The sequence below is a fragment of the Stegostoma tigrinum genome, chromosome 1, assembly GCF_030684315.1.
Source record: "Stegostoma tigrinum isolate sSteTig4 chromosome 1, sSteTig4.hap1, whole genome shotgun sequence".
Lineage (NCBI taxonomy): Eukaryota > Metazoa > Chordata > Chondrichthyes > Orectolobiformes > Stegostomatidae > Stegostoma > Stegostoma tigrinum.
The window spans coordinates 166,161,617-166,185,102 of record NC_081354.1 but is presented as its reverse complement, the minus strand read 5'-3'; the positions used below and the strand labels follow the sequence as shown (position 1 = coordinate 166,185,102).

The window sequence follows — 23,486 nt, the reverse complement described above, 5'->3', positions numbered from 1 at the left end:
CACAGTCATCATTAGATTCTTAATTCAAGGCATTTACTGAATTCAAATTCCACCTTCTACCATGACAGGATACAAATCCAGGTCCCCAGATCATGATCTGTGTCGCTGGATTAACAGTAGGCCAATACCTCCCCTAGGTGACAACACTTCCTTGATGATAATCCCTTACAGTACTGCTTATACATTAAATGACTGAACGGTCAAATTCTACCCAACTCCATTTACAAATATTCTGATGACGCTATTGTAGTGGATCAGTTCTTAAACAACGATGAGACAGAGTACAGGAAAGATACAGAAAGCTTAGTAGCATTGTATAAAGACAACAAACTCTCCCCCAATGTTAGCAAAATGAAGAAACTGGTCTGACTTCAGGAAGCAGAATAGAGGACATGCCCCTGTCTGTATCATTGGTGCTGAGGTGGAGATAGCTCAGAGCTTCAAGCTCTTGGGAATAAAAAATCACCAACAATTTGTCCTGGTTTATTCAAGTCAATGCCACAGTTAAGAAAGCACAACTTCTCTACTTCATCAGAAGGCTAAGGAAATTCAGCATGTTCACAACGACTCATACCAATTCTTATAGATGCACCATCAAAATCACCCTATCCAGATGCAGCGCAGAGTGGTATGACAATTGCTCTGCCCAAGCCCACACAAAATTACAGAGAGTTGTGAACGCAGCCAGTCCATCACGCAAACTAACCTTCCATCCATGGACTCCATCTATATTTCCCATTGCCTCAGGAAAGCAGCTAACGTAATTAAAGACTCCTCCAACCCGATTATACTCTCTTTCACACTCTTCCATCAGTCCGAAGATACAAAAGTTTGAAAATACATACCAACAGATTCAAAAACAGCTTCTTTCTCACTACTATCACATGACTCAGATCACAGCCTTTGAGGTTCTGCTTCCTAATTTGACCTCTGGATCCAGTGACTATACAGAATCTCCTTTATTTTGCCTATAACATGGGTGTGTACATGGACCATGAAGCCTGGATCCTCCCACTTACACTGCAAGCTCCTTTCTAGCCCTGAGGAGATATCCTGAATCCTGACAATGGGCAGATAACACAACTATCTGGAATCTTGCTCTTTGCTGCACAGAATCGTGTCAATCCTTTCACGATACTGTACTCTACTATTACATTCCTGCTGGAAAAGCTCAGCAGGTCTGGCAGCATCTGTGGATTAGAAAACAGAGTTAACGTTTTGGGTCCAGTGACACGTCCTCAGTTCAGTAAGGGTCACCAGACCCGAAACGTTAACTCTGTTTTCACCTCCACAGATGCTGCCAGACCTGCTGAGCTTTTCCAGCAGCTTTGTTTTTGTTCCTGATTTACGGTATCCGCAGCTCTTTTCATTTTAATTACTACATTCTTTCTTGTTTCCTAGATCAAGAAGCTTCTTGTACCATAGTGCTTGGTCAGTTAGCTCATCCACCTGGAGACCTCACTATCATCCAGAAAAGCTGCAAGATCTGAAACCTGATGGATAGTTGCAGAGACAGAGATGAATGCATAGCTTAAATACTAGTATGGGAAGAGTGGGTTCTAGTTCGTAGGACACTGGCACCAGTACTGGGGAAAGTCGAATCTGTATAAATAGCAATTGAAAAAATTGTGGCTGCTGGAAATCTGGAACAAAAACAAAGGTTGCTAGAAAAGCTCAGCAGGTCTGGCAGCATCTATGAAGAAAAAAATCAGAGTTAACAGAGGAAGGGTCACCAGACCCAAACTGTTAACTCTGATTCTTTTTTCTTCACAAATGCTGCCAGACATGCTGAGCTTTTCCAGCAACTTCTATTTTTGTTTCTGTATAAATAGCATTGTCTCCCCTAGAATCGTGCTGAGGCCAGTGTTCTTGCCAACTCTAGGACGAGGGAAGTAGAGAGGATTTTAAACTGAATATTTTGGGCAGGTCATCAAACTTGGGAAGATGTGGTAAATCAAACAGTCAAATCAAGACCGAAAAGAAAGGTTATTATGACAGGAAAGGATAAACAGATAATGACAAGAAGGAATAGAGAGTATGAATCCAAAAGTTACCCAATAAACAAGACAGAATTTACAAAGAGCGTGAAAGAATAAAAGTAAAAGCTGCATATCTGAACACACTTAGCATCTTAAACACAACAGATAGCAAATGGAAATTAGTAAGTATCATCAGGTAGCCATGACAGAAACATTGCCCCAGAATGATAGGGATTAGGACCCAAATCTTGAAGGGTACATAGAACATAGAACAGTACCGCACAGTAAAGGCCCTTCAGCCCACTATGTTGTGCCAACCTTTTGCCCTAAACCCAAGGTCTATCTAACCTCCACCCCTACCTTATACTATCATCCAGATGCCTATCTAACTACCACTTAAATGCCCCTAATGAGGCTGACTCCACTACCCTCTCTGGCAATACATTCCACAAAACATTCTACAGAACATTTAGAAATGACAGACACTTAGGAAAGTAGGAGAGGTGGCTCTGTTAATTAATGATGCCATCAGCATTACAGAAAGGGATTACCTAAAATCAGGAAACCAAGATGAGGGAAATTATAAAGCTCAGAAATCATCTGTGGAAGTGGTGCACAGCAAACACACATTCCGGTCAGGTGTAAAAGAAGAAATAATGAGAGCCTTTCAGAAAGGTACAGCTAAAATCACGGGAAACTATAATCCACAGATGAACTGGAAAGCAGGATGGGAACGGTAGCTAGGAAAAGGGATTCACAGAATGATTTCAGGATAATTTCTGAGAACAGCATTTATTGGAGCCAACCAGAAAGTAGGCAGCTGTAGACTTGACATTGTGCAAGAAGACAGGAATTAATTAATGAAGGTGTCTCCAGGTAAAAATAACCATATGATTAAATTTTAGATTCAGTTTTAAAGAGTGAGGTGTGGATTCAAGGCTATTGTTTAACATGTGTGAGAGCATGAGGGCATGAAACAAGAATTGGCTAAAATTAATTTGCAAATTAGGTTAAAGGACAGGTCAGTAGAGGTGCAGTGGTTGACATACAGGGTATTTTTCAGAATGTACAGAAAAGATATATCCCAAGGAAAAGGAGATATTCCAAGGGATGAAGCCAAATCTGTAGTTCAATAGAAATGCTAAAGATAACATCAAACTAAAAAATAAAAGCAAATAATTTTGCAAGACAGGTGGCAAGTCAGACGACTGGACAGATATTACAAAAACAGCAAAGGATGGCCAAAAAAATCACTATAGAAAGAAAAATTAGAGTATAAGAGAAACTTAGCCAGAAATGAGTGCTGTTGCAATAGAAAGAGAATCTACAGAATTCATCATGGAAAATAAGGCTATGGCAGATGAATTAAGTAGGTATTTTTCACCAGTCTTCATCAGACAGAATACAAGTAACATATTGGAAGCAGCAATAAATGAAGAAATAGAAGGGACGGAGGAACTCGGCGAAGTCACAGACACCAGAAAAGAGGAACTAATGGAATTGTTGGAGCTGCCAAATGACTGCAACTGACAAGTGCCCAGGTCCTGTTGAGCTTTGAATATCTTTAAAGAAGAGGCTGGGGAGAAAGTTGATGCATCAATTTATATTTTTCAAAGTCCACGTGATTCAGGGATGATCCCATTATATTGAAAAATATGACTAATCCCATTATTCAAAAAAGGAGATAGAAAGCAGGATAGTTATAAGTTATAACAACAAGTTATAACAAGAAGTTATAACAGGATACTTGGAATATGTTCAAGGTAATCATCAGGGGCAGAATGGTTTTGTGAAAGGGAAATTATGTTTGATCAAACTATTGGGGGGTAACACAAACAAACAATCATAAAACAAGAGGAGGGTCACTTGGCCTTCAAGCCTGTTCCATCATCCAAAAACATTGTGACTGGTCAGATCTCAACCTCAATTCTACATTCCCGCATGTCTCCAATGTTTCACTCCCTTGGTAATAAAGGATCTATCTACTGCTGCGTAAATATTTAAAAGATTCTGCACCCATTGTCATTTGAGGAAGAGAATTCCAAAGACACACAACCTTCTGTCAAAAAATATATTTTCTCATCTCTGCATTAAAACTGTACTGAAATAAGGAAAATAAAATCATGATCAGTTTCTGTAAATATAATGATTAGGTCTTAATCAAGGATACTCACGAGCATTCATTTGTTTTAGTCAATTTTCATCCATGTAGTTGCAAAGCCCAAACATCAAAATGAACAGTTTCCAAATAAAAATTACAGGAGATGTATTTTTCTCAACATAGATTGCACACTTTTGCCCACTTTATTCAACTGGAACAAGGTTTAAACATAGATTTGCAACATAAACGAAGAGTTTACAATATCTACAAGGGTAGTAGATAACAAAGATGCAGTGGGGGGAGGGGACGAATTGGGCTGGGTTTGGGATGCGGTGGGGGAAGGGGAGAATTTGAAGCTGGTTAAGTCCCCTTCCCCCATCACATACCAAAACCAGCCCAGTTTGTCCCCTCCCCCCACTGCATCCCAAAACCAGCCCAGCCTGTCTCTGCCTCCCTAACTTGTTCTTCCTCTCACCCATCCCTTCCTCCCACCCCAAGCCGCAACTCCATCTCCTACCTACTAACCTCATCCCACCTCCTTGACCTGTCCATCTTCCCTGGACTGACCTATCCCCTCCCTACCTCCCCACCTATACTCTCTCCACCTTCGGTCCGCCTCCCCCTCTCTCCCTATTTATTCCAGAACCCTCACCCCATCCCCCTCTCTGATGAAGGGTCTAGGCCCGAAACGTCAGCTTTTGTGCTCCTGAGATGCTGCTGGACCTGCTGTGTTCATCCAGCCTCACATTTCATACTCCTTTTTCATGTTCTCTGAACACTTCTGAGCCATGCTTTGCTGGGTCATTCAGAAGGAAGTTAAAAGTTAAGCACATTGCTGTGGATCTGGAGCAGGTCAAACCAATTAAGGATAGCAAATTTCTTTCCCATAAGTGCATGTGATGAGTTTTTACAATGCTGCCATACAATAATAGTTAACAGTACTGAAATTAGCAAAACTCAATTCCAGATTTTATTAATGGAATTCAAGTTCCACCAGTAAAATTGCTAGCACAATACCATCTCCCCATCTGTGGAAGAAAGTTACAAACTTGTGACAAGCGTGTGTAAAAATGTTTCCTAATTTCGCTCCCGAAAAGTATGGCTATAATCTTTTGAATATACACCAAATCTTGTATTTCTCAATTATCAGAAATGTTTTCTTTCCAGATACCCTATCTGTCCTACTTAAGCCATGATATGGAGGTGCTGGTGTTGGATTAGGATGGGCAAAGTCAGAAGTCACACGACACCAGGTTATAGTCCAACAGGTTTATTTGAAATCGCAAACTTTTGAAGTGCTACTCCTTTGTCAGACTTCACCTGAAAAAGAGGAGCTAATATATTCCATGAAGCAGGCAGTAACGGATAGAATTAGTTCTTCATCTTTATATGATGCTTAAGCACTTACTTAGAGACACAGACTGTATCTGCTGACTCAACCACCACCTTTCCACTGTGGTCCTGGTTATGGAAGTACACATATATCCACTGTTCCTTCTTTAAACAACTAAACTACACAAAAATCACAAAATTAATATTTGCATTTTTATAGCACTTACAATATCATAGACACTATGAAACAAAAAGGACATATCAGGATGGGGGCATCAAAAACTGGTCAAAGTAAGTTTAAAAAGTTCCTTAAAAGTCCTTAAATAATTTAGCCATTCCACTATTGTTGCTCAGTCGCAACAAGGTGTGGAATCAGTAAGATGTACTGCAGAGCATTTCCAATTAGAAGGACAAGGGCAACAGATGGGAACAACACCACCTGCAAGATCCCCTTCGAGTCAGTCACCACTCTGATTTATAAATATATCCCTGTTCTTTCAGTGTCATTGGATGAAAATCCTGAAATTCCCTCCCTAATGGTTTTCTAGGTCTATCCACAGCACACGAAATACAGAAGTTCAAGAAGGCAGCTCACCACCACCTTCTCAAAGGCAACTAGAGTCAGTCATATATTAATACTGGCCCAGCAAGTGATGCCCACATCCTACAATGAATAAAAAAAGTTCATGAGGCGGAGAGAGATAATAGAGAGGGACTGACAGAGCTTCATATCTAGGCAGCTGAAGACATGACCACCATTGGTAGAGAGGTTGAAATCTGGGATATGCAAAAGTCAGGAATGAAGAGATCTTAGAAGGTTTTAGGGGTAGGAAGGATCTCAAAGATGGGGAGGGAATTGTAAACAAGGCTGAAGGCTGCAGGCTGGAGTGTTTAAAGCATTAAAAAAAAGGAGCAAATGAAATAAAGAACTACAGTCAAACTGGAAACTTCAACCTAGTATTGTGTCACCAGCATTATGTTATGGATGAGAACAAACTCCCTCAAAGTATATTAAGAAGATGGCCTACACCTCAACTATAGTAATTGCAATGAATTCAGCCAGATGGATATCACAGAATATGAGTTTACGGATTGGAGCTGTTAGTTTGGCTGACAGATAAGAACAGGAATGTCAGACATCTCGACACTCAGAGCTGGCTCTAGGGGATATGGATAAGTGTAAAGGACTTCTCTGTGTAAATAAAGGGTGCCTTGATGACAGGATACCGGCCCTGTAGAGTTATTTCACCGCTTTCTTATTTTTAAAGACAAGTGGAAGGCATTAAGTTTCAGATACAAATCGATTGCTTCAAATCTCGTAGTTTGACCAATCAGAAGCTAATTATAAACAGGATTACAAATATGGTCCATAAACAAACAACAAATAACCTCTATTTGTCCTTGTCCATGACTCTGCCTCTTTTCAACGAATAAACCATTCCAAGTTCTCCACTGGAAAATGGGTGAAAGGTTTAAATAGAGGATCTGGATTGGCGCAGGCTTGGAGGGCCGAAGGGCCAGTTCCTGTGCTGTAATTTTCATTGTTCTTTGTTCTCACCCTATGTTTCACAGTAAAATAAAATCATGCTACTACCAGGACCAAATGCAACTTTGTTCACACCATTATTCTTAATACTTGAATTTAGTGTAATTGCTGGATCATCATGAACTCAAGTAATTTGAAATTCATCAAAATCTGGCAAATCCAGTTTGTGGCAATTTCTAAATGAAATAATCAGTGCAGTGAGAATAAGCATTTAAAAATGGTTAAGTGTGCATTTTTGATATGTATCAGGTCTTACAGGTCTCTGACAGAAAAAAACTGTTTACTTCCAAGCTCAGGAGAATATATGGTTTCTACAAAGTGCATACTTTTGACTGATGGAGGGTAAGAAAGAAAGAAACTTATCTGTCAATGCTTCAATAAGCTTGGGTGATTCCTCTGGGCACAAGGTGACAAAGCAATAATCTGATTTTATGCCTCTGCAAGTCATTTTCTGTTCAGTGCAAATTTGACATTTACCACTGGGGCCAAGGTGCACTGGCTCATCAACACACAAAAACTGCTGTTAAGATGTGGGTGTGGAAATGAAAGCATAGATGATGTTCCTGATGTGAAAAATCCTCTGATGTATTTAGCTACTACTTCAAAGGAAGGAACTGCAGTCTCCATGCTCCTCCTAGCTGTTGGATCATAACCAACATCAGGAAAAAAATCTGAGTGGCTTCTCATCACACATGGAAATTAGATTGTATGCAATATGTCAAGGCTTCAAAAAATTAAAGTTTCCAAAAAAATTGTTGTCAATCAAAACTATAACTCTCATCTTTATAGATTAACTTAGTACTCATTTACACTAATAATAATTGATATTTCACAATATACATATTCTAACTAATTCATTAGTACCTAAATATTTTTCTTTGCAACGACCTTCAAATATTAATTCAGGTGTATAAAACGTAACAAACATATTGTCTAGATATGGAAATAAAATTTAGCTGCCTCTCACAATATGAAACACTCATTTATCTTTAAATAAATACTGGAAGAACTGCGGATGCTGTAAATCAGGAACAAAAGCAAAGTTGCTGGAAAAACTCAGCAGGTCTGGCAGCATCTAGGAGGGAAGAAAACAGAGTTAACGTTTCAGGTCAGGTTCGAAGGAAGGGTCACTGGACCCACAACGTTAACTCTGTTTTCTCCCCTCAGATGCTGCCAGACCTGCTGAACTTTTCCAACAACTTTGATTTTGTTACTCATTTGTCTTTTATGTGAACTTTCAGTGTGCCTCAGAGTGCATTTTTCTCACAATCTATGCTATATTTACTTTTATCAGGCTAACAAAGTTAAAGCAAACATTGAAATCTAACACAACGTATCCTGGCCTATTCTCTTTAAAGATTTCTAAAACTTTCCTTGCATGTGAATTAAAGACCTGTAACCAATTTGTATGTTCTTAATCATCCATTCAGTATAATAGTTGATGACGACAAAAGAAAGATTAAAAGATGACTTTATAGATTGAATAACAGTTAGCTCAGGGTAGGAACACAATTTTCTGCTCTTGGAGATGTATTAATTATTCTGAGAAGTTAACCAACTGCCCCTCTATACTGGGTTTTGAACTTGAATCGTGTGAGAATTATAACAGCGATGCGATTATTCTTGATAGCTATGAATTCACAGTACATGAACTGCCAGTAACTAAACAAGTGCTGTTTGAGGGCACAACCTTGATTTCAAGAAAATAGCCTTCAAGGCAGGATAAAGGAGGACATGTAGGTATGAGGGAGTATGATGCAATTTGGCATGAAGTGTTCTCTCCTTTGGGAAATTTTTCTGATGGCTGATGATCTACCTGTCCAGCAATGGTAGGTAGCGAATTTGAAGAATTAAATGCACATTTGTGAGCAATTAGAGGATGTCATCACATGGCTGCTGTTGAAATCAAAGCTTGTTAGCTTCCAGAAAGCAGCTTGCTGAAAGTTGTTTGGGATATAAGTGTTCCTGTTCCAGCTTCCAGCCTCAAGCCCACCAGCTCCTCCTCCCCAACCCTTCCTTCTCCACAATAAATCCTCACTGGAAAAGCATGGATTAGAGGGTGACAGCTGTGGATACAAACGATCCCAAGATTTTTTAAAAATTTCAAATGTCTTTCAGAGGGCGCCCTCTAGATGAAGGTGCTGAGGTTCTCAGACAGTTCTCTGATTTGGGCTTGCAGCGTCAAAAATTAGCCTGCTACATGGACTAATTTAATTGATCACCTTGGGAAAGATCTCAGAGTTTAGGGACGCTGACAGCAATTTCACTTTTCGCCCCCAAACCCTTCGCTCCCTTGAGGATCAAAAATTTAACCAGGGAACACCAAAGAGCAACCACACTTGGAGAAGAAATTCTTCTGTCTTTAATGGAAGATTCCTTTTTTTGAAGTTGTGCCCACAGGTTCTGGAATTTCTTCACAAAAGGAGATCATCCTCTCAACAGTCACCTCCTGTCAAGGAGCACTTCAGAATCCTATACTTCAATAAGCTCACCTCTCATTCTTCTCAACTTCAGTGAGTATAAGTACAATCTGTTTAAGCTTCCCTCATAAGCAACACTTTTATCACAAGAATCTTGAAAATATATTCTGAATGTCCTCTGATGCAAGTATGCCTCCTTAAATAAGGAGACAAAAACTGTGCGACACTATACAGGGTGTGGTCCTACTCATTCCCAGATCAGCTATATGAAGATTTTTGTAATTTATCCCTTAAAAATGATCCTGACACATGACAGCATTAAAATGCTGAATATTTCACCAAAACTTACATGATTTGCAAAGATGATAAGGATGATAATGAAATTGTAATCAACTTGAAATAGAAAATGGAAGTCTTAATCCGATGCATTTACACTTGGCAAAGGGTACAGTACAAGAATGCTTTTTCCACATCAATAATATGATATACCAGATTTAGAAACACTTGAGACTGCTGTTGGCCATCAGAAAATGGAACATTGGTCATATTATAAAATTTTACTTCACCTATCTGTTTGTTTCATCAAAAAAAATTCATTTTTCTTATAATTCTACACTTAACAGGACTGCATGTGGTTGAATTTTCAAAACAAGCAGTGACATGATGTCAACACTTTTCGTCTAGCACTCAATAGGACTTAAACACAACGCATAGCAAAAAACTTTGACTTCATTTCTCTTTTTAGCAACATTCATGTTCTACACTCACAATCAATTATTAATATGAATTCTGTAATTATGGTTGGGAAAATTGATAAAATTGATGAAAATAAAATAATGCCTCCATTATTACAATATTATTTTTAATGATAAATTTGATAATTTTTAATAGCTCCATAACATGCAACTTAATCCGAATGATTGCAATCTCATCTTTCATTCATCAACAAGGTAGACAATTCGTTGACACACTAGGTAGTGTATTAGGTATTTGTGCACAGTGCATCCACAGATAACTGCACACAGCCAAGTGGAATAACAGCCATATAAACATAAGTGAATTCTCTCATTGGAGATCAATCATTTATTTTTAATGGTTACGTGTTTTGTGTTGCAGTATGCTGGAATGAAGTTTTTTTCAGTTACGTTTTCCATTCTGCACTACGTACCACTCAAAAGTGATATAATGGCTCAGTGGTTGGCACTGCTGCCTCACAGCGCTTGGGGCCCAGGGTTCGATTCCAGCCTTGGGTGTCTACTGTCTGTATGGAGTTTGCATGTTCTCCCAGTCTCTGGGTAGGTTTCTGCTGAACACTCTGATTTCCTCCCACAATCCTAAAATGTGCAGGTTAGGTGGGCTGGCTGTGCCACATTGTCCATGGTACCCAGGGATGTGCAGATTAATGAACTGGCCATTGTAAATGTGCAGTTACAGGGTAGGGTAGGGGGTTGGGTCTTGGCAGGGTGCTCTTCTGAGCACTAACTCGATGGGCTAAATGGCCTCTTTACATACTATAAGGTTTCTGTGATTCTTGTAGCCAGAATCTCTCTCTCTCTCTCTGTCTCTCAATGATCAAGAATGCCAATTCCATGTGCACAGTATGTCCAAAAAACAATGGGCATCTACATAACCATTTTAACATAAGACTACAATCAACACTGAGCCAAACAAGGAGACAGAGTGGTGACTTAAAGCTGGGTCAAAGAAGTAGGTTCTTAGGAGGATTTTAAAGATTGACAAGGAGCTGGAGAGACCAAGATGTGTAGGAAGAGCATCCGAGAGCTTTGTGCTCAAGATCATTGAAGGTATGGCTACCAGTGGTGAGTGAAAATATTATGGGATGCAAAGTTAATTACCAGAGAACACAATTCCTGGCAGGTCCAAGATCTGGTGAAAATGATAAAGAAAGGAAAGATGAAGACCATGAATGGACTTGAATTTTATGATGAGATGTTTAAAGTGGAATTAGGCAAAGGGAATAGGCCAGTTTGTGTAAGATGTCATTGGGAAAATGCTGGAATCCATTAGTAAGAAAGTAGTAGTAGTAGGTCGTTTCAAAAATTTCAATCGAGCAAAGTCAATATGAACAAACAGGATGGATAAAGTTGAACATGTAGATAGAGAACAACTGATTTCAAAAAGTTATTTGATAAGACACAAAGATTACAACATAAGATAAAAGCACATGATGTTTGCAGTATGTATTAGCATGGCAAATTAATAGGAAACAGAGAATCAGGATAAACAGAGATAACAAGGTATGAAGCTGGACGAACACCGCAGGTCAAGCAGCTTCAGAGGAGCAGGAAAGTTTGACGTTTCGGGTCGGGACCCTTCTTTAGAAATCTGTTCCCCTGATGCTGCTTGGCCTGCTGTGTTCATCCAGCTCTACACAGTGTTATCTCAGGTTTTCCAGCATCTGCAGTTCCTACTAACTCTGACGCACTGACGTACTTTCAGGAGACAAATCTGCCATCCTTACCTGGTGTGACTGCAGAACGACAGCAATGTGGTTGTCTCTTAACTATCCTCTGGTAAATTCGATATGGCAATAAATGCTGGCCTAGATAGCAATACCCATCTCCCTTGGACGGATAACCGAGTCACCTGGTGAATTAGTTGCACATGACATGATTTCTTCAAGCTTTAATGGTGAGAGAGCAGAAGCAAGACTGTGCCACTGTTCAACCAAGTTGATCAGATTCGTGAAATGTCATCATAATCTTTCGTTGTTCCGGTTTCGGAAGAAAATAAGCAGTATCTTCAGATATCAGTAGTGTTGCAATAAAGATTTAAAGTAAAATAACGCTTCGTTGTGGCTAATGTGACTAGCAGAGACCAATCTAGCCGTCACACTTCAAGGTCCCAACTCAACAAAATATCAAAAGTTTTAAATTCAAATCATCGCAGCTTTTCTATTCACCACGCGAATTTTTTGGACCAATTTCCTGTTTAATAAATTTATTTCCAGGACTCAAACAAGAAAATGAGAAAGTATCATTTGTGACATCTGTACAGAAGGAAAGGAAATAAATAAACAGGACAGTATTTTGACAAGTACTAAATTACTTCCAGTCGAGCTACTGTGAAAAGGTTACAAAGATAATGGGTTTTGTATTGGACTAACCCATAACTTCCAGATCCCCTTCTGCCATGATCATGTCACTGCCTTTCTGTTGCATTTTCCCCAACGTTACCGTATTAAAACGTTCACCCCCTTCAACTCCGAAAAACATGCAAAGCTCAAGTTAATCGAAAACACTTCACGCACTGCCAGCGGCGATGCGCTTTTATCGTTCATCACAATCACCAAATCAACAAGTTTCACAATGCAAGCATTTGCCACTGTCGAATAAAGCTCTGCGATGTGTTTTAGTAAAAGTCACGCGCTAATCCCGAATGCACACACAAAGGGGAGAGAGGGGGAAAATGGATCCCAAACAGGTCACTCCCCCTAACATTATTCTATCTGGATAAACAAAAACATGGCGAAAGTGGCCTGAGCTTTGAATGCCGGCGTTTCCCAGCGCAGGTTCTCTATTGTTAGAGGAAGCAGTTTCATTTGTACTCAACATCACATCCCAGAAAGAACTAAAGGAGAAGGGAAAAGGGGCGGGATGTGGATGTGGGGTAGGGAAAAAGGTCTCACCAAACCACAGAATTATCAAACAAATGTACAGAGCCCAACGCTCCATTGAATTCAATCCCCGGTGTAATTACGGTAAACCATACAGAAGGTTTCAGCAGGATTAGCAAGGACAAGAACAAACCTTACACTTTATGCCGAAACCGAAAGCCTTTTCACTGTTAAGAGCCGCAACGACCCACAAATGGATAAGTTCAGGGTGTGTTTTCTTGTCAACGAAGCGACCCATTTATCAACAACCTCCGCCCCAAACAAATCTCCCCCACAACCCCACCCCCGCTCTTTTTCACCGCGAATTGTACTTGGATACCGAAACACGTAATGCTTCACAAACGACCAGCGACATAAAAGGTATTTGGGTCGTTTCAGCACTAACTGAACAACGACGTATGATTTACTTATCAACGAAGGACATGATTTCTGCCTTCCCACAAACTGCGAATAAACACCTTTGTTTCACATTGGCATTCACTCCAAACTCGGAGTATATCCCCCAAATCACGTACCTTTCTTTAAAGAAAAGACACATACCGCAATCAGAAGCGTCGACTGAATTTAAACCACGCGAAACTGTTGTTACAGAACACCTTCAATTTCCATTATATCATCAAATACATTAACATATATCCTAAATGTAACATAGTATGACGGATAGAATCATTGCTTCCAGTCAAAATCGTGATTTATCCAAACATAATTGAAATAGGTGGATTTGAGCTTTTATTATGCTAAATGTTAGAATCGATCCAGTGACAGGCAACGCAGTGATTTTTTTAAAAAGTTTTTGATGCATAACAAGAGCGACATGGACTTGTATTTTAACTGGAAACTCGGTTTTCCGAAGACTTGAACTAAACATGACATATGGTTTAAATTCATACGGCACCAGCACTGTTACAATTCCATATGCACACCCTCTTGTGCTTTGCAATCTTTAAATTAATGGCGAAAAGGAAGCGGTAATGAATTCAGACTTATCTCTCTGGGGACAGAATAAGAAACAGACGTCCCAAAAGTTGAATGGGTTCACAAAATTTCTTACAAAACCTGCATTTCTCTCCACTTTTAGGCTGCAGCCACTTTTCAGCTAATTCAACACCAAAAAGCTCTACATTGAAATTCATGTTGCAGAACAGATGGTTTAAATCCTGTGCACTTATCAGCTTTTTCTCTTTAACTTCGATTTTGTTTTGCTTTAGTCAATATTTGTCTTTTATCCCTCCAACAAGTCTGGCAACAAGCAAAAGTTAACACCATCATATACCTACATTTGCAACTGAGTGTCTGATGAAGTTCTGTCACACATGAGATGCACTGGAAATATGTATTTACAAGGGCAGACTTTTCAAGGACACCTAGTAAGACAGAAAAGTGTGTGTTATCTCTGTATTTGTACTTTGAGAAGAAATAACATGTGACAGCCAGCACTGGATAAGCAGAGACTTCCTCCAATTTAGTGTTGTGAAGACTCAAACCATTGTCTTCAGTGTCTACTTCAAAGCTCATTTTCGAACAAATGTCTCTCTCCCTCTCTCACTTGCAAGTAATCTTAGTGTGACATTTAATCCTGAGATGAGTTTTCAACCTTATAAGTGTGCCGTCTGCAGGGCCTCCTTTTGTCATCTCTGCAATATCTCTGCCTCTGTCTCAGCTTACCTCCTGAAATCCTGATGCCTGCCTTCATGGCTTGTAGATTTGACTATTCCAGGGAGAATCATCTCCCATATTATACCTCATGTAAATTTGAGGTCATCCAAAGTACAGACAAGTCTCATTCCCTTGTCACACCTGTGCCTGCTGACCACCAACAGCTTCCAGTCAAGCAATTCCTTGATTTTAAGATTCTGTTGTTTTTTACAAACCCATTCAGGGCCTTGCCACTGTGTCTGTGATCTTCTCCAATTTAGCAATCCTGTGGGATATTGACAATTGTCTAATTCTAACCTCTTGGGAATTCAAAATCATAGTTTCTCCACCACTGGTGTTCATGATTTCAGTTGCATAGGTCCTTGTCTGAAATTCCCTCAGAGTTTTAATTCACAAATGCATTTTATTAAGACAAAATTAAAAATTAAACATTTTATTTGTTATTGGTCCCTCAATAGGGGAAGCTCCTATTCCTGGACGACAAGAAAAGCATGGGCTGAAGTGGTATGGAAAACATTTTTAAAGCTATTTAATGTTTATGCTGGATTATTATTAACACAAGTCATTGCCAACAGTTGTCCCTTGATTTGAGAAAGACATCAACTCAGAATCACAAGCTTCTGCTGTGGGGCGTCATGTGACTGAACAGGGTGACTCTCAACCTGCAAATTTTTGGTCATATGGACAGGACATCCCATGCGATCCTGGGATCCATAGTGTAGGATTTGCTTCCTTTCTGCTGTTGCTCTGCCTCATTTTAGGATTTTGACTCAAATTGTGATGCAACTTGTCCATCAAGTTGCTAACAATTACCCAGAATGATAACAAGTCCCTGTCTCTCATTAATGTCAATGCTGTTTGTTTCAAAGACAGCTTCAGCATATCTTTGAAGTGTTTCCTCTTCCTGCTATGGAATGCTGGCAATTTGAGAGCCAAAAAAAAGGGCCTATTTGGGCAAATTATTTATGTGCATCCATACACAGTGTCCAATCCATTAATTTTGTGGGAATTTTGATTGGTTTCAAAAAATATATTACAATTTAATCCATGGCCCTCCCACTAATCAGTTTGGAATTTTGATAGCTCCTTTGATGCAATCGCAGTTCTTAAAATCATACAGTTCAGAAGAGGCCCTTCAGCCCATCAAATTTGCAGCTAAAACTACAACAAATCTACACAAGTTGAAGCAGTTTTTAGGATATGCCCCTTTCTGTTTCAATGGTGCTGAGGTGGAAATGGCCACGACCTTCAAAATTCCTAAAAGTAAATATCACCAATAATCTGCCCTGATCTATCCACATTGATACTTCAGTCCAGAAAGCACACTAATTCCTCTGTTTCCAAAGAAGCGACAATGACCTATACCATTTTTCATAGCTGCAGCACAGAATGCATCCTATCCAGATGCAACACAGCTTGATATGGCAACTAATCTGCTCAAGAATGTAAGAAATTATAGAGAGTAGTGAACGCAGCCCAGTCCATCACACAAACCAGCCTTCCTTCCATTGACTCCATCTACACTTCCTGCTGCCTTGCGAAAGCAGTTAATGTAAAGATCCCGCCTACCCTGTTTACCGTCTTCCACCCTCTTCCATCAGTAGAAGATACAAAGGTTTGAAAACATGTACCAACAGATTCAAAAACAGCTTCTTTCCTGCTGTTATCAGACTTACGAACAGACCTCTCATACATGAGCTGATCTTTCTCTATACCTTCTCTGTAGCTGTAACACTATGTTCTGCATTCTATTCTATTACCTTGATGTACATATGTAAGGTATGATTTGTAGGGAGAGCATGTGAAACAATATTTTTTCACTGTATCTTGATACAAGTATGAATAATGAATCAAATCAAATCAAAATCAAATTAAGGCCCATTGCCTTGAATGAACAGACATTTCAAGTGGTCAACCAAGTATGCGGTTTTTATTATCCCTTCTAGGCAGTGCATTCCAGACCTCCACCACCGTCTGGGTGAAAAAGAATCATCAAATTCCCTCTAAACATCCTGTCTTTCACCATAAAAACTTTTTCTTGTTACTGACTGTTCAGGGAGAAGGTGAAAGTTTGCTTTCTATTCACCCTGTTCATCCCCTTCATATACTTACACACTTTCATAAGATCTCCTCTCAACCTTCTCTGCTCCAAAGGAAGCAAACTAGCCTTTCTTCACTTTAGGTCCATCCCAGGGAACATCCTCGTGAAAATCCTCTGCCATGCCTCTAGTAGTAATCACACCCTTCCTTATAGTATGGAAATCAGGGCTGTAAACAGTACTCTAGCTGTGGCTGAATCGAAGTCCTACACAGCTCCAAAAGAAGGGTCTAGGCCCAAAACATCAGCCTTCCTGCTCTCCTGATGCTGCTTGGTCTGCTGTGTTCATCCAGCTCTACACCTTGTTATCCAACATAACCTACCTGCTTTTATTATAATCTAAGCCTCAACTGATAAAACATCCTTTATACCTTCTTAACTACCTTATTAACCTGCCCTGACACCTTTAGGAATTTTTGAACAAATACTCTAAGATCCCTCTGTTCCTCTGACCTTCTCAGTGTCATGCCATTCATCGATTACTGCCATATCATTTTATTTCTTCCAAAGTGCATCTCCTCAAACTTATCAGGGTTAAATACCATCTGCTACTGATCTGCCCATCTGACCAATCTGTTCATATCTTCCTGTAACTGAAGATCTCCTTCATCACTATCAATCGCCCGGCTAGTCTTCATGTCATCACAAATTTGCTTATCATCTGCCCAACACTTTCATCTGCACAAACAACAATAAGGCACTTAGCACCAATCCCTGTTGTACACCACTAGATGTCTTCCTCCAGTACCACAAACAGACTTCAACAACCACTCCCTGCCTTTTGCCACAAAGCCAATTTTGGATTCAACTTTTCAAGGTACCCTGAATTTCCATGTGTTTTTACTTTCTTCATAGGCCTTCCATGACCATGTCAAAGATTATTTTGAAATCCACATAACCTACATGAACTGCACTTGGTCACCTCTTCTGAAAAAGTGAACTAGATTTGGTCAGCATTAACACCTCTCCTCCGCAAAAACACGGCATTTTCTTTCTTTCTTTCTTCAGTTAATTATGTTCTCGGGTTCTTAGTTGCAAAATCTAAAGATTTTAATCATTTGACCACAGCCATGAAGAAGTGGGACAGGCTATTTTTAGGCCACTTTTTCTAGAGTCCATCATGTCTTGGATCGTGTCTTTGGGGTCCTGAAGGGAGAGGGTGACCAGCCCCAAGTTGTGATCCACACAGGCACCAACGACATAGGTAGAAAGAGAGATAGAGATGTCAGGCAGGATTTCAAGGAGCTAGGGTAGAAGCTGAGAGCTACAACAAACAGAGTGGTTACCTCTGGTTTGTTACCCGTGCCATGCAGTAGTGAGGCAAAGAACAGGGAGAGATTTCAGCTGAACATGTGGCTGCAGGGATGGTGCAGGAGGGAGGGCTTCAGGTACATGGACAATTGGGGCTCATTCTGGGGAATGTGGGACCTCGACAAACAGGATGGTCCCCACTTGAGCCAGAGGGGCACTAATATCCTGGGTGGGAAATTTGCTAGTGCTATTCGGGTGGATTTAAATTAGCTCAGAAGGGGGATGGGAAACTGAGGTGTAGTTCTAGTACACAGGAGGATGAGCGTAGGGAGGACATGGACAGGACCTCACTGTCACAGGAGTGTGCTGGCAGACAGCCAGCTGGATTGAAGTGTGTCTACTTTAATGCCAGGAGTATCCAGAATAAGGTAGGTGAGCTTGCAGCTTGGATAGGTACCTGGGACTTCGACGTTGTGGCCATTTCGGAGACATGGATAGAGCAGGGTCAGGAATGGATGTTGCAGGTTCCAGGGTTTAGATCTTTCATTAAGGTCAGGGAAGGTGGTAAAAGAGGGGGAGGTGTGGCTTTGTTAGTCAAGGGCAGTATAATGGCGGCTGAAAGAACTTTTGATCAGGACTCGTCTACTGAGGTGGTATGGGCTGAAGTCAGAAACAGGAGAGAAGAGATAACACTGCTGGGAGATTTTTATAGGCCCCCGCAAAGTTCCAGGGATGTGGAGGAGAGGATCAGCAAAACTATTCTGGGCAGGAGTGAAAGGAACACAGTGGTCATTATGGGAGACTTTAACTTCCCCAACATTGACTGGAAATGCCAAAACTCTAGTACGTCAGATGGATCAGTTTATGTCCAATGTGTGCAGGATGGTTTCCTGACTCAGTATGTTGAAGGGCCGGCAAGAGGGGAGGCCACACTGGATCTGGTACTTGGTAATGAACCAGGCCAGGAGTTTGATTCAGTGGTGGGTGAGCATTTTGGAGAGAGTGACCATAATTCAGTTATGTTTACTTCAGCAATGGAAAGGGATAGGAACATGCCACAGGGCAAGAGTTATAGATGGGAGAAGGGCAATTATAATGCGATTAGGCAAGACTTAGGAGGCATAGAATGGGTTAGCAAAATGCAGTCGATGGGGACAATCGAAATATGGAGCTGGTTTAAGGAACAGATATTGCATGTCCTTGATACCTATGTCCCTGTCAGGCAGGGAGGAAGTGATAAGGTAGGGGAACCGTGGTTTACGAAAGAAATTGTATCTCTTGTTAAGCGGAAGAGGGAGGCTTATGTGACGATGAGATGAGATGGTTCAGATGAGGCGATGAAGAGTTACGGATTCGCTTGGAAGAATTTGAAGAGAGAGTTAAGAAGAGCAAGGAGGGGACATGAGCAAACATTGGCAGGTAGAATAAAGGAGAACCCTAAAGCTTTCTATAGGTATGTGAGGAATAAGAGGATGACTAGGGCAGGAATAGGGCCTGTCAAAGACAGAAGTGGGAAGTTGTGTGTGGACCTTGTGGAGATGGGAGAGGTGCTAAACAAATAGTTCTCATCTGTTTTCACTGAGGAACAGGAGAATATTGTAGAGAAGATGACTGAGTTACGGGCTACTAGAATTGAAAGGATTAATGTTTGTAAGGAGGAGGTGTTATCAATTCTAGAAGGTGTGAAGGTCAGTAAATCCCCTGTGCCAGATGGGATTTTTGCAAGGATTGTCTGGGAAGCTAGGGAGGAGGTGGCGGAGCCTTTGGCCTTGATCTTGGAGTCCTCATTGTCTGCAGGTTTAGCACCACAGGACTGGAGGATTGCAAATGTTGTGCCCTTGATCAAGAAGGGCAGTAGGGATGACCCAGGTAATTATAGACCTGTGAGCCTTATGTCTATTGCAGGAAAAATTTTGGAAAGGATTATAAGAGATAGGATTTATAATCATCTAGCAAGCAACAATTTGATTGGAGATAGTCAGCATGGATTTGTCAAGGGCAGGCCGTTTCTCACAAACCTCATTGAGTTTTTTGAGAAGGTGACCCAGCATGTGAATGAGCGAAGGGAAGTTGACATCGTGTACATGGACTTCAGTAAAGCCTTTGATAAGGTTCCACATGGTAGGCTATTGGAGAAAATACAGAGGCATGGGATTGAGGAGATTTAGCAGTTTGGATTAAAAACTGGCTTTCTGTAAGAAGGCAACGAGTGGTGGTTGATGGAAAATATTCAGCCTGGAGTCCGATTACTAGTGGTGTGCCTCAAGGACATGTTTTGGGACCACTGCTGTTTGTCATTTTTATAAATGACTTGAACGCAGGCATACGTGGATGAGTTAGTAAGTTTGCAGATGACTCTAAAGTCGGTGGAGTGGTGGACAATGTGGAAGAGTGTTGCAGATTATCGGGAGGCTTGGATAAACTGTAGAATTGGGCTGAAAGGTGGCAAATGGAGTTTAATATGGATAAATGTGAGGTGATTCACTTTTGGAGGAATAATGGGAAGGTAGAATACCGGGTCAATGGAAAGATTCTTGGTAGTGTGGATGTGCAGAGGGATCTTGGTGTCCATGTACATAGATCCCTGAAAATTGCCACCCAGGTTGATAGTGCTGTTAAGAAGGTTTACGGTGTGTTAGGTTTTATTGGTAGAGGGATTGAGTTCCGGAGCTGTGATGTCATGCTGCAACTGTACAAAACGCTAGTGCAGTTCTGGTCGCCCCATTACAGGAAGGATGTGGAAGCATTGGAAAAGGTGCAGAGGAGATTTACCAGGATGTTGCCTGGTCTGGAGCGCAGGCCCTGTGAAGAAAGGGTGAAGGACTTGGGTCTGTTCTCATTGGAGAGAAGGAGGCTAAGAGGGGATTTAATAGAGACATATGAGATGATCAGAGACTAGATAGGGTGGACAGCGAGAGTCTTTTTCCAAGGATGATGACGTCAGCTTGTACATGGGGGCATAGCTACAACTTAAGAGGTGATGGATGTAAGACAGATGCCAGAGGTAGGTTCTTTACTCAGAGAGTGGTAAGGGGGTGGAATGCCCAGCCTGCCAATGTAGTTCACTCAGCTACATTAGGGTCATTTAAACAGTCCTTGGATAAGCATATGGATAATGATGGGATAGTGTAGGGGGAGGGGTTTAGATTAGTTCACAGGTCGGCGCAACATCGAGAGCCGAAGGGCCTGTTCTGCGCTGTATTGTTCTATGTTCTATGATTAATAGTGAAAAAGAGGGCATTCTGATGACAGTTCAGTGACACATGCTGTTGTCCAAAGATATCTTTGTCCTTATACTGGTGTCCAATAACAATTATAATGCAGTCACCAATGTGCAGATTCATGACTGGAGACACTAAAGTCGAGTTCTGAAGAAAGGTCACAGGACATGAAACATTAACACTGTTCTGGAAGTGTTAGAAAGGGTGCAGAGGAGATTTACCAGGATGTTGCTTGGATTGGAAGGAAGGTCTTACGAGGAAAGATTGAGAGAGCTGGGGCTTTTCTCTTTAGAATGACAAAGTATGTGAGGTGACTTGATAGAAGTGTACAAAATGATTAGAGATATAGATAGAGTGGACAGCCAGAAACCTTTTCCTCGGGTGGAGGTAGCTGTTATGAGGGGGCATAGTTTTAAATTGAATGAAGGTAGATATCGGGGAGATGTCAGAGGTAGGGTCTTTATTCAGAGAGTGGTTGGGATGTGGAATGCATTGCCGGAGAGGGTAGTGGAGTCAGCCTCAATAGGGGCATTTAAGCAGCTATTAGATCGGAATGTGGATGACAGCATAAGATAGGGGTGCAACTAAGACAAGCCTTAGGATTAGGATAAAAGTTAGGCACAACATCGTGGGCCGAAGGGCCTGTTCTGTGCTGTATTGTTCTATGTTCCATGTTTTTTGTCCACAGATGTTGCCAGACCTGCTCAGTTTCTCCTCTGTTATTGTTTCACAGTCACAAGCTTTGACAAATGGATCCTCGTAAAAAAACGTTTGAGACTGTGCTTCACATGGGCATTTTGGGACATCACAAATTCCACATGATTCTGAAAGGCTGTTATTGGATTCTGACAATGTATCAAACTGTTATGATTGGGACAACTTTGCCATTGCAAGGTGAGACACACAATCTTCCTTCATTTGCTCTGCAAGTGAATGTTTCAGCCCTCCCTTGACTGCACTTACACTGCAACACACTAATCTTTGGCCTATACCTGAAACATCAGCTTCTGTGCCCCTAAGATGCTTCTTGGCCTACTGTGTTCATCCAGCTCCACAGTTTGTTATCTCGGATTCTCCAGCATCTGCAGTTCCCATTATCTCTGATCACAATTTTAACCTCACTGCGAAGCCTCTTCCAGGATGCCTAACCTGATGAACTTACCCTCCTCCCTCCGGACTAACCTCAGGGGATCTCTCTCCCACTGCAACTCTCTTGTCCTCTCCACCTATCTTCTCCTCTATCCATCTTCAGTCCGCCTCCCGCTCTCTCCCTATTTATTTCAGAATCCTCTCCCCATCCCCATTTTCCGTAAGCTTTTGTGCTCCTAGGATGCTGCTTGGGTCTGCTGTGATCATCCAGCTCCACACTTTGTTATCTTGGCTTCTCCACCAAGTAGTTATCCAAGGTCAATGAATTGTCAGACATATATATGAATGCAAGAATATATTTAAAGTCACAAAACAAAACCTTTGGTCATTGGATGGGGTTGTTGGAAGAGGAAGGATAGGATCAAGGTTGGACAGGAGGTTGTGAAAGGTGTTGGACGAGGAGACTTGAGGAGGGATTGGGGAGTGAGAAGGTTTGTGAGATGAAGACCATTAGGGGAGTAGGGGATTTAGAAGGATGGGTTTGGCCTCCAGGTCTGAGGAGAGAGGGAATAAGTAACAAAAAAGCATCCAAAGCATCCTCTGCCTGCTGATTCCACGTATGCACCACCCTCTGTGTGAAAAAATTGCCCCTAAGTTTCTTTTTATATCTTTCGCCTCTCACCTTAAACCTATATCCTCTAGTTTTGGACTCCCCACCCCAGGTAAACACCTTGGCTATTCACCCTATCCATGCCCCTCATGATTTTATAAACCTCTATGAGGTCACCCCTCAGCCTCCCATGATCCAGAGGAAATAGCTCCAGCCACTTCAGTCTCTCCCTACAGCTCAAAGCATCAAGATCTGCCAACATCCTTATCAATCTTTTCTGAACCCTTTCTGGTTTCACAACATCCTTGCCATAGGAGGGAGACCAGATTTGCACACACTACTCCAAACAGTGGCCGAACCAATATCCTGTACAGTTGCAACATGGCCTCCCAACTCCTGTACTCAATGCACAGACCAATAAATGCAAGCGTACCAAACACGTTCTTCACTATTCTAACTACCTATGACTCCACTTTCAAGGAACTATGAACATGCACTCCAAGGTCTCTTTGTTCAGAAACACTTCCTAAGAGTTTAGCATTAGTT

The 23,486-nt window shown here is 41.1% G+C and overlaps 1 protein-coding gene across 4 annotated transcripts in view; it reads right to left on the bottom strand.

The window, feature by feature from the left end:
* The window catches only part of ctbp1 (C-terminal binding protein 1), a 341,145-nt gene extending 327,589 nt beyond the window's left edge, over window positions 1-13,556 (bottom strand). Inside the window, exons 1-2 of one of the 4 annotated variants that reach the window (XM_059650024.1) lie at window positions 13,149-13,258; window positions 5,489-5,592 (exon numbers count right to left, since the gene is read on the bottom strand). In XM_059650024.1, the coding sequence (XP_059506007.1) occupies window positions 5,489-5,592; window positions 13,149-13,253 (209 nt within the window). In that variant the 5' untranslated portion in view covers window positions 13,254-13,258. Of the gene's footprint in view, window positions 1-5,488; window positions 5,593-11,860; window positions 12,221-13,148; window positions 13,259-13,530 lie in introns of those variants that run through there. The other 3 variants (XM_048532493.2, XM_048532484.2, XM_059650027.1) reach the window with 3 other exon arrangements.
* Between the last annotated feature and the right edge of the window lie 9,930 nt (window positions 13,557-23,486).